General features: G+C 36.1%; 1 protein-coding gene across 1 annotated transcript; it reads right to left on the bottom strand.

Moving 5' to 3' along the window:
• Window positions 1-697: 697 nt before the first annotated feature.
• LOC127442268 (noelin-3-like) lies at window positions 698-9,906 on the bottom strand. The gene is made up of 6 exons (XM_051700153.1): window positions 9,674-9,906; window positions 8,554-8,697; window positions 4,603-4,758; window positions 4,030-4,249; window positions 2,417-2,523; window positions 698-2,326 (listed from the first exon to the last, which is right to left on the bottom strand). Exons 1-6 carry the CDS (start codon window positions 9,734-9,736, stop codon window positions 1,649-1,651), a joined length of 1,368 nt encoding a protein of 455 aa, XP_051556113.1. The 5' UTR covers window positions 9,737-9,906; the 3' UTR covers window positions 698-1,648.
• Window positions 9,907-11,403: the final 1,497 nt, after the last annotated feature.

The raw sequence follows: 11,403 nt of genomic DNA, 5'->3' as shown, positions 1-11,403 counted from the left end.
AGGGATGTGATGCCAATGGCACATCATGATACATTTTCGGGGCATGAACATTGGGCGCATGGAGACGCTTTTTCCGGAATTCAGCACATCAGGTCTGAATTTGGATTGGACTAAAATTAGATTTCCTGTGTAATCATGTTCCGATAGACTATCACCCTGCATTCCAATTGGGATAAATCAGCCTCCAAAGGGCACTTTTATGATTATGACAATTATGAAATCCATGCTGTAAGAATCGCTTCAAACAGAATTTCCAATAAAAACTACTTAAAAGGTGTTCTGAATGAACATTGTTTTTAACCTCACACTTTTCAGCCCTCCAAAGCTCTCAAAGTAGATGGTAAAGTCTTCGAAGGGAATAGGGCACTGGGAGGATCACTTCTCAATGACCCTCAGTGTCATTTGGGTTGTTTCTGTATCAGCAGATGTAATGTGAAACACAGGATAGAAATTCAAATACACGAAAGAGTTTAGGGAAAACAATACTGATTGTGTTTTTAAATATTTTCATTAAAATGTATGATTCATACTGGTAGAACAACCTCTGGCAAAGAAATGATTGAATCAAATGTGTTGAGAAAATTCCAGCGTAACGCTTTGTGTGAATGTGTTTATTTTGAATACTCATCACTGCCTTTATGAAGCAGGAAGAGATTTTTTTGAAACTTTGAATGTGTATGAACAGAACACAAGAATTTTATTTTTGTTGTTGTTTTCAAATCATTGTGCCTGATAAATAAATAGTCTTTGATCCACATGCTTAGGGATAATCCATTAATGCCGAAAAGTGTGAACATGTTCTGAAACATAAAAAGCAGCTTTTCATTAATAACAGAAAGTGAACAACTCCAAAGCTTTAGTAAATTTTAGAACAGAGAGCAAAGACTTTGTAGCATTATTTCTGAAGATGTCATACAGAGGTAACATAATGTAACGTGACATAGAAATATAAAAAGAAAGATAAAAAGACCTTAGATCTGATTGTGACTGCTATTATTCTATGTGAAAGCTGAGATGTGTTTGAATGCAATGCATTTGCAACAGTATTATAACAAATGATTTTTTATATTTAGATGATTTGTATATACAGTATTTGGTTGATATAGCTACAGGCAACAACTCCAAACCTTGAACACTTGATGTAACAGATATTTATTTTAATTACTACACTGTACACTGTGAAATGTTTTCAGCGTGGACTAATTTGAAAGCTTTAAATAAAAGTCATAAAAAGCATCATTAGTTTCTTGAAACATTCTAGCTAAAACTAAAAGCAGCAGCCTGATGGATCAACAATACATATCCCTAATAATATATAGATATTTTCGTTTAATGTTTCTCTTTTTCCAGTGATAACTTTGTTAAATTCTGCTCTACATCTTTTCCCAAATTGAAAGTTGTACACACAACATTTAAATAGAGCATAAAAAGTTCAGTATTGTCCTTGTTATGAGTACGGCTTTGAATTTAATCACTAACAGTAGTGAGAAATGCTGCACATTCTGCGAAATGTAATCTCAAACTAAGCACATAATACTCATCTTTAGATTGAAATATACAAAACATATCACAGCAGGACCACAGTAATTACAGAATAGTGTCAGCAAAGCTCTCCAGAAAGTGCTACTCTCACTTCGCCGTAAATCCCTCAGGACTCATCATCAGTTTTAATAATGTGGAACAACGTGACGTTGAACAATACCTGGTGGCCATTGTTCCAGCCATAAAGTGCACGATCCCTGGCATTGTAATCCAGCATGGACATATGAAAGTACTGGTTATGAATGGGGATGTCAGTATACTCATAGGTAGAAGTTTTGGTGGAATAGGAGTAGTATACCTTAGCCCCAGTCAGATGGGAGTTAGTGATGTATAGCGTTCCACAGATCATGAAGGACTCACCTGCATTCCGTTTGGAGTATTCCGTGTTCCAAGAGTTCAGGACCTGGATGGTCAGAGGATCTAGCTGACTGATCACTATGTTCCCTGCGTTCTGATTGGTGGCATATATAGCCCACAGACCAAGCTCATCAGCCATCAGGTCAATGTCGGAAAATCCGCCCCAGGTGTAGGGGTAGACGTTGTGGAAGCCAGCAGACTCAAGTGCTCGTTGTGTCGTGATCCGGCCACTTTCAAAGCAGTATCTGACGATAATGTTGCTCTGGTACTTGTTGTAGTATAGTGAGCCATTGTAAACCACATGGTTAGTGCCTGCCCAGTGGAACGGAAGATTGTAGGTTCTTGACTCAACCCCAGCAACAAAGTCACTTATCGATTTGTACTCACGGACGATCTTGTTGTTTGTATAGCTGTCCATGTACCAAACCTGCATCAGATCATCACAAATTTAATGAATAACTTGAATAACTCAAATACATGATCTATATGTGGCATTACGTGCATATCCATATCTTACCTTGGTGTTCTTTGGTGAAGCCTGAGGGTCTGTCATCCATGCTCCAAACCTTGTTCCTGATGTCTTTACAGTGATGGGCCCTGTGATTTTCATCAGCTTACCACAGGCTGACAGAATGGAGAATTATAAATAATGTAAAAAAAGCCAAAAGCAAATTCTTTCATAATTGGGTAGTTGACATATAATGTATTTTTTTTATTTTTTATATGAATGTATAAGGGAAAGTGTGTTTCACCATTTTTAATTACTTTTTGGCCTTCACTAGTACATTTTAAATGGTCCTGGGTACAAATATTCCATGTATTCTCTGAATTAAACCCTTTAACTCAATGGATCCACTGGAGGGTCATAAGGGGGGCACAATATTGCAAACTAAGTTTACACTTAAATGTTAAAGTCCGCTGATAAACAAGAAAAGGCATATTCAATATCATTTGAAAGCTTGGAATCTGAACTTTTCATAGAACACCATCACTTTTGCATATATGTTATATAAAATAACAAAATAATGGCTGATAAAATCTGTGTTGAAAAAAGCGCCACCTAGAGGTAATGTAGTAGAAATATTAATATAAAAACTTTCACACAGCACCTAAATAGACAAGTCATATATCAAATGAAAGCTCTTATTCTCCGGAATGTGACTAATTCCATATTTCCCTAATACCACAATTTTTTTAAAAGAATCACAAAGTGAAATTTGATTTCCGTAAGACTTCAAATACAAACGTGTCTTTTATGTGCGGATCACTGCTGCTGTAAGTTCAAAGTAGACAAAAACGTTATATCTACCTATATCTTACCTTAGGCAGTTTTCTAAAAAATTGCCATTTTTTATTTGTCTCCAAGCTTGCTTGGGTGAATAATCCAATGTAATATCTTAGATGTCCAGAACAAAATATGCGTTCCAGCAGGACAAGCATGTCAAACAAATCATCAGGAAATATATGTTATCGACTACTCAATAAAATGTTTCTAGTCCACTCAGATGCTGAGATATTCAAAGAAACAATGGGGGTAGTGCATGAACTGAAAATTGTCTATGGACATTCAGTGTAATTCCCTTAGGGTGTGAGTGTTGAAATGCGTTAGAGCGTCACATTTCAGATTTGCATTTTGTGATGGAGAAAAATATTTTTCCTAGTACTTGCTTCCATCTAGTGGAATGATATAAGACTTTTTTTGTGGGAGACAGAGCAAACAGAACCAGAATTACATGCCTACAAAATTAGGACAAAAAAAAAAATTCTGCTTATAAGATTATAAACATATACTTTATATTATTTATGAATAATTGGAGTCTTTTTTTTTATTATTTGGAATGTTTTCTGAAAAATGAGACCAATTTTTTTGTAATCTGTCCACAGTATGTGTGAATGGTGAGCTTTTAAATTTGAGTGTAAAAAATGTATTTTAGATGGTTATACCATGTCAACGCAGGGCAGGTCAGCTTCCCAAAAATATTTGATGTCAACTACTAATTTACATGATCTTGTCAACATCTTCAACCATAGAGAATTTTTAGCCCAGACTTTTCAGTTTAAATACACATACTATACCTCAATGTTGAAGTCATGTTAAGTTTTATGTTGTTGAGAAATTTTGAAACTCACTCAGTTTGTTCATACAGTTCCTCAGTCTTCCCTCTAAGCCAAGAACTCTCTGCTGCAGTTCTTCATAGTCAAATGCTCCTATCTCCTCCTGGATAGCAGTCAGCACCAGAGACAGGTTCCTGATCTCCTCTTTGAACTGGGAAATGAGTGTGGCATCAGTCTTATACTGCTCTAGCACTGGAATCAGTGGCTGTAGTTCATCCATCTTCCCCTTCAGCTCCTGCGAAAACAGGGAGACATTTAAGTAGAAATGTTATTAAAGGAAATTTACTTGCATTAACAATAGATGCAAGTGAATAGCACAGCTTGACTGGTAAATATAGCTTAGGGGAGGTTTTGGAATGATATGACTCCCTTAAAATGGAACATGACCTTTACAGGTATGCAAGATTTCCTGGAATGTTGAACTACACATGACATTTTCAAAGTCTGAGAAGGGTAAAGATGAGAAGTTATTAAGCTGCATTTGATTCTTGCTGAGTAAATGGCACAAATGTAGCCTTTCAGGCCATTCTTTTCACATGAGAAAGGGCCATTGATTTTCTCAGAGGCATGATTCTAAGGGTAGCTCACCTGAAAGTTTTTAGTCAATAACGTTCTTCGGTTTGACTCAATTTGTCTGAACTTTGATCGGAGTCCTTTCATCTGGCTCTCCATTTTCATGACATACTGGAAGTCCCTTTGGGTGCGCAGGTTCAGAACTTCTATTGATTGCGACATGTTCTGAATCTTAAGAGAGGAAGATAGGCCAAAATGAAGTTAGGTTCCATTAATCATTCTTTGAACTGCAAAAGGGAGATGTGATATATTTAAATGATATTTCTAACTGGTGTAAATCAGCCTTGACACCATGTCTCTGAGGATTTCTAAATTTCCATAATTCCAATTAACATTGCAAGGCAATGACAGATAGATCTTGTAGACATACCACAAACTGACAAAGCTTACATGTCTTCCGTCTTCCTATGTATAATTTAACTTGACTACATCCTACCAAATTCACTACCATCCACATAACAAAAAGGGCACAGAGATTTCATGGGCCAATAACTATCACTCATTTTTACAGACCTCTTACAGTAACAGAGAAGACTTGATTTGCATTACTTGAGAGAAATAATATCAGTGCTTGCAAGGCAGGAAATTAATAGTGTTATAATTTTAGGAGTTTTAGTTATGTGTATATGAATTGCAGTTTTAGAGCTACCATTCCTTTTGGCAAAACATTCAGTGTGCATCTTGTTTTCTTCAAAAGAGAACGAAGGCAACCTGAGTAAACAGGTAAATAAATTTGCAAAGATTTCAAACAAACTTCTTTCACGTTGTCATTATGGGGTGTTGTTTGTAGAATTTTGAGGAAAATGAATTTAATCCATTTTGGAATAAGGCTGTAACACAACAAAATGTGGAAAAAGTGAAGCGCTGTGAATACTTTCCGGATGCACTGTATATCACTCATGTGAAAACAAACTGCCCTCTTAAACTTAATAGCTGGTTGTGCCACCTTTAGCAGCAACAACTGCAAGCAAACTCTTCCGATAATTGGAGATCAGTCTTTCACAACGCTGTGGTGGAATTTTGGCCCACTCTTCTTTGCAGAACTGCTTTAGTTCAGCCACATTGGAGGGTTTTCAAGCATGATCTGCCCGTTTAAGGTCCTGCCACAGCATCTCAATCGGGTGCCACTCCAAAACTTGAATTTTGCTTCTTTTGAGCCATTCAGAGGTGGACTTACTCCTATGCTTTGGATCATTGTCGTGCTGCGTAATCCAGTTGCACTTGCACTTCAGCTCACAGACTGATGACCGGACGTTCCCCTTTAGGATTTTCTGTTAGAGAGCAGAATTCATGTTTCCCTCAATTATTGCAAGTTGCCCTAGCCCTGAAGCAGCAAAGCATCCCCACACCATCACACTACCACCATGCTTGATCATAGGTTGATGTTCTTTTTGTGGAATTCTCCGTTTGATTTACACCAGATGTAACGTACCCCTGTCTTACAAACAGTTCCACTTTCAACTCATCAGTGCACAGATAATTCTCCCAAAAGGTTTGAGGATCATCAAGGTGTGTTTTGGAAAAATTCCAGACGAGCCTTAATGTTCTTCTGGGTTAACAGTGGTTTTCGCTTCGCCACACTTCCATGGATGGCATTTTTGGCCAGTGTCTTTCTGATAGTGGAGTCATGAACAGCGACCTTTACTGATGCGAGAGAAGCCAGCAGATCCTTGGATGTTGTCCTTGGCTTTTTTGTGACTTCCTGGATGAGTCGTCGCAGTGCTCTTGGAGGAATTTTGGAAGGTTGGCCATTTCTGGGAAGGTTCACTACTGTGCCAAGATTTCTCCATTTGGAGATAATGGCTTTCACTGTGGTTCTTTGGAGTCCCAGAGCCTTTGAAGTAGCTTTGTAACCCTTCCCAGACTGATGTATTTCAATCACCTTTTTCCTCATCATTTCTAGAATTTCTTTGGACCTTGGCATAGTGTGCTACTGGGTGAGACCTTTTAGCCAACTTCATGCTGCTGAAAAAGATCTATTTAGGTGTTTATTTGATTGAACAGAGCTGGCAGTAATCAGGCCTGGGTGTGTCTAGTCCAACTGAACCCCATTATGAATGCAGTTTCATAGATTTAGGGATTTTGTAACCAAATACTTTTTAGCAAATGCTTTTTCACACAGGCCCAGTTGGTACTGGATAACGTTTTTGCTTCAATAAATAACATTATCATTTAAAAACTGTATTTTGTGTTTACACAGATTGCCTTTGTTTTATGGTAGATTTTGTTAATTTTTGAAACAATTTAGTATGAGATATACACAAAAACAGAAGAAATCAGGATTCACAGCACTGTATATTAAAATATACAAGGAATACAAGACCTATCACAATTTAGTAAGGAAATCTATGTAAAAAAAAATAAACCGTAAAATAAATCGTAATGCAGTATGCAAAAAAAAATATGTCATTAGGTCACCGCCGTTGGTTACATTTTGAATGATGAACATGGAAGTCCATGGAAATCAATTGAAGATTTATTTTGGAACTTTAAATTATAAATCTCTTAAAAGATCATTTATTTTAGTCGACTTGAAGAAGACTTGAAATATGACAAACAGTTGCATGGACTAATTTTATGGGTGCTTTTGTAGCTTTAACCTCCTTAGACCCGAGCATGACAGCTGTGTACATTTTCCATTTCCCTTTTTGATTTGTAACTAGTAGCACCTAAGATACAATCATCAAAAATAAATAAATAAATAAAAAAAATATATATATATTATATATGTATGTGTGTGTGTGTGTGTATATATATATATATATATTAGTTTTCCTTAAAATTGATGTCCACACCAATAAGACAGTCAGATTTTTTAATCAAATTGTTTATTATGTTTCCAGGAGTGTTGGTTATTCATGTTTTTGAGACGTTACAGATATTACATCAGAAATTAGCATAATTAATTCTGATTCAAAGTAATGGACAGCATCATCCAATCACTGCCAACCACGTTAAAATAAAATATTATAAATTCTGAAGCTATGTACTGATTACCATTGTCTCATATCTGCCAAACATGTTGAGTGGTCCAAACATAATCTGCAGCCTGAAACTGAACTTTTGGTCAGACTTAGCTGCATAGAAAGACTTAGCTGCATAGAAAGCTATAGGATTTCCTCTTGCTACCTATTTAGTGAGTGACTTGACCTCCAGTATGCTGTCTGTCTGCACTGGTCTCAGAACAGTTCGAAATCCACCTTATTTTCATCCTAACTCTGTATACAGCCTCTGAAAGCATAATTTTTCAGCTTTTGGATGAACCCATTGATTCTCATAGTGAATATGTACAGTGAATATGATACTAATGTTAAAGAATATATTTAGAATTATTTTCTGACTTTTTATAGCTTGATATTAGTTAAAATGTCACAATTTAGTCCCACTGTACATATGTGGAAATCTATTTGGTTAAAAAAAAAAAAAAAAAAATTGTTTTGTTTTTGCATGTTTCTTAGGTGCTACTAGTTACAAATCAAAAAGGGGATTGGAAAAAGCACACAGCAGTCACGCAGGGGTCTCAGGAGGTTAAAATAAATACTTTGGTATTCCACAGATGAAAGAAAGTCATTTGGGTTTGGAATGACATGAGGGTATGTAAATAATGACAGAATTTCCATTTTTGGGTGTTCAATTCATTTTGGTTTAAACAAACCCCTAAACAAAATGTTTGAGGAATATCACTATAGCACTGCCTTGCAAGCACATTAAAAGGCACAAGAACAAATGGAGTCCGAAGAATCAGACCTTCAGGCCTTTTTATATTAACATCATTATGCTCCTCTTCAGTCAGCTGCGGAGAAGCCTGTGGCATTCTTAACAGATGACAATGGAGAGCAGTCTAGCATAATGCTTTGAGACAGACTTTCACTGCAGTGAGAGCTTTTGTTATCCAAACTACAACATCTCAATATAAAGCGGCTTTCACACTGTGTGTGCATTCAGTATGAATGTGTGCTTACACACCTTCTCGAGTAACTGCCGGAGCTGACTGCTCCTGGCGTCTCTGGAGCACAAACTCTGTTCTGGTGCCACCACTGTACAGATGCAGCGACCATCCGCATCCTGCGCTGAACTGTACACCTGCCAACCTTCCTTTGGCCTGATGGTCTGTACACACACACACACACACACACAGCATTTCTCTCCTGAAATTTCCCTAGATTGTCTGCAATAACAAAAGAGCTTTGTAAACATCCAGATTCATTTTTTACTCTCTCTCAGCGGGTTATGAAAGGCCGACTCTGGGGACTAGCCTTTTACAGGCAGGCTGTAAAAGAGACTTTTTCCACACACTCTAACACACATACTGATGCTGCTGCAACTAACAACTAACTGCAATTTCAGCAAATTGTAACATATCCAATGGATTGGATGGGCTCTTTGTGCTATTTCACCACCATTATGAGAAATGAGCAGAGGGATCCTGCTTCTTATCCAAATAAGATCTGCAGCTGGGTTTATTAGGACTGGATAAGGGATTTCATCTTCATCACACTCTCACAAATCAAAACCAAAAGCTATAAAGCCAATAACAGGAAAAAAAAAAAAAAAAAAAACCTACAGTTTCTACACAGCCAATGTTTAATACACGACACAGGACATATTTACAACCTTTGAAACAACAACAGAAAATAAGACTGCATGCTGAATGTTGTAATGTAGCCTACATTAACCCATTCTGCAACCTATTCACTATAATAGAACAAATTACCTTATTATGTTATCTACTACCAGAAGAAAACCAGAGGAAGTTGGAGAAAATGGAAAATGTGACTTTTTCTATTAGTGAAAGTGTCCCAGAATTAATTTCGTCCACATCTACCGACATTTTTGTATCTGAACTTTAGTTTTATTACAGTACATTTCCTTTCCCTTTGCTCTCTTTTGATGTTGACACTAAAATAATGATATTTGAAAGAACGAATATTGCAATAAGAAGACATCATACAAGGACACTCATACCCTAATATGTCACTTTGTACATCAATGTAGTCTTTCATATTTATACCCTGTTCAGTCACTCGAGTTGGACTCAAATATGTCAAGTTTTTCAGTAAGTAAAGAAAGACAGTGCAGCACTCACCACGGATGGGCAGTAGCCAAGCAGCGCGAGGAAACACAGCGGTTTCAGCACCACGAACCGCATTCTGCCTCGAGTCTCCCTCCTTGTCTGTTTATTGCAATCAGATTTATTTTCTCATGTTTCAGAATGAACTTCTTGTCAGTCCCTCGCTAGAGCCGCTGAAAGTGCGCGCTGTCATCGCCATTCCGGGCGCAGCGACTCTGAGCAGAAAAGTTTGAGCTCACGCTGAGAGATCTGTGCTCACTCTCTCAGCGGATATTACATCATTAACAATATTTCTGCCAAGGGTCAGACTAATTAGCCAATCTTAAACATGTCTGGAGACTGAATTAGTGATAAAAGGTTTTAAATCTTGTCATTGTAAAAGATCCATTAGATGCTGCTCACACATCTCATTCGGGTAGAATCTAACGAGAAATTTTATAAATCATTAACAAACATCATATAATGCTTAACAGTTCATACACCTGTTGGTCAACGTCGTAACACAATTTTTTTTATTTATTTTTTTTATCTGGATCTATTTAGTTATTCAGAAATATATTAAAAATGCAATTAACACAAAACAATTAACTATGATGAACATGTTTTCAAATTTCAAGTTCAAAGTCTGCATTATTCTGGTGTTTAAGTAAAAAAAATGTCTAAGTGTTGTAACCGAGACAATAAAAAAAAAAAAATAAATACTCATTAAAAGCTGAATCTTGAAAAAAAAATTTTTTTTGGAATAAGTAGTTTGAAAACGATATATTTAATATAACTTATTTTAAACAGTAAGCACTTAACATTTTGTTTTAAAGGTGCACTCAGCAATTTATAAAATTTAACTCCTAAAGACATGAATTGTAATTTTGCAATGCATGTAGGAAATCATGAGCACTCACATTAAAATAAAGACTCCAGTCATATCAGTAAACTTATAAAAGCTGTTTTATTCTACATGGAGAGGGTCCGCACATGGGGGCTGCCATGTTTGAATCACATGACCAGCCGAATACTACTTGCATAGTTATTTGACACTTTTACTCACTGATTAAAGTAATCATGGCTGTCTGTGAATACTACATTTCTACAATGCCATCTGAAACTGAAAACTATTGATTTTAAATAATGCTGCATCCAAGCCGCTAGGTGTCAGTCAAAGACAACAGTTACTAAGTGCACCTTTAAAATATACATTTTTGAAAAACTTTTATCCAACAAATCAAAGGCAGGTGGTGTTACCAACATCTTGTTTTTTCATATTACCAAAACAAACAAACAAACAAACAAACAAACAAACAAACAAGACCCTCATGACTGACATCCTTATCTGTTTATTAAATATCAGATAATTTGACATTTTTATGAACAGGAATATTTTGTTCAAGTGAAATGTAGTAACCCTAAGATAACTTCATGATTCATGATAAATATGTTTTTTTGAAATTAATGATAAGGTTGTATACACTCAAGTTGTGTGTTTTTTTTTTTATTCAACCTTTATTTAACCAGGCAAGTCACTTAAGAACAGAATTCTTATTTACAACAACAGCCTGGCATGTGTATTCAATGTGCAATGAAAGTATATACACTATATACATTACTTATACAGTTTATACAAAAGTTTTAGGTACTTGTGAAAAATGTTGCATAGTGAGGATGTCTTAAAAAATAATGCCATAAATAGTTTTCATTTATCACTTAACATCATATAAAGTCCAGTAAACATAAAACAAGTTAAACCAATA

The sequence above is a fragment of the Myxocyprinus asiaticus genome, chromosome 6 (assembly GCF_019703515.2).
Source record: "Myxocyprinus asiaticus isolate MX2 ecotype Aquarium Trade chromosome 6, UBuf_Myxa_2, whole genome shotgun sequence".
Classification (NCBI taxonomy): domain Eukaryota; kingdom Metazoa; phylum Chordata; class Actinopteri; order Cypriniformes; family Catostomidae; genus Myxocyprinus; species Myxocyprinus asiaticus.
This window is presented reverse-complemented; position numbering and strand designations above follow the sequence as displayed.

Excerpts from the sequence above, each read along its gene's own strand:
- LOC127442268 (XM_051700153.1), bottom strand. The coding sequence starts at position 9,736 with ATGCGGTTCGTGGTGCTGAAACCGCTGTGTTTCCTCGCGCTGCTTGGC. Across the intron at positions 8,698-9,673 it reads TTGGCTACTGCCCATCCGTG|ACCATCAGGCCAAAGGAAGG; the intron begins GTGAGTGCTGCA and ends GTGTGTGTACAG. Across the intron at positions 4,759-8,553 it reads TCCGGCAGTTACTCGAGAAG|ATTCAGAACATGTCGCAATC; the intron begins GTGTGTAAGCAC and ends TCCTCTCTTAAG.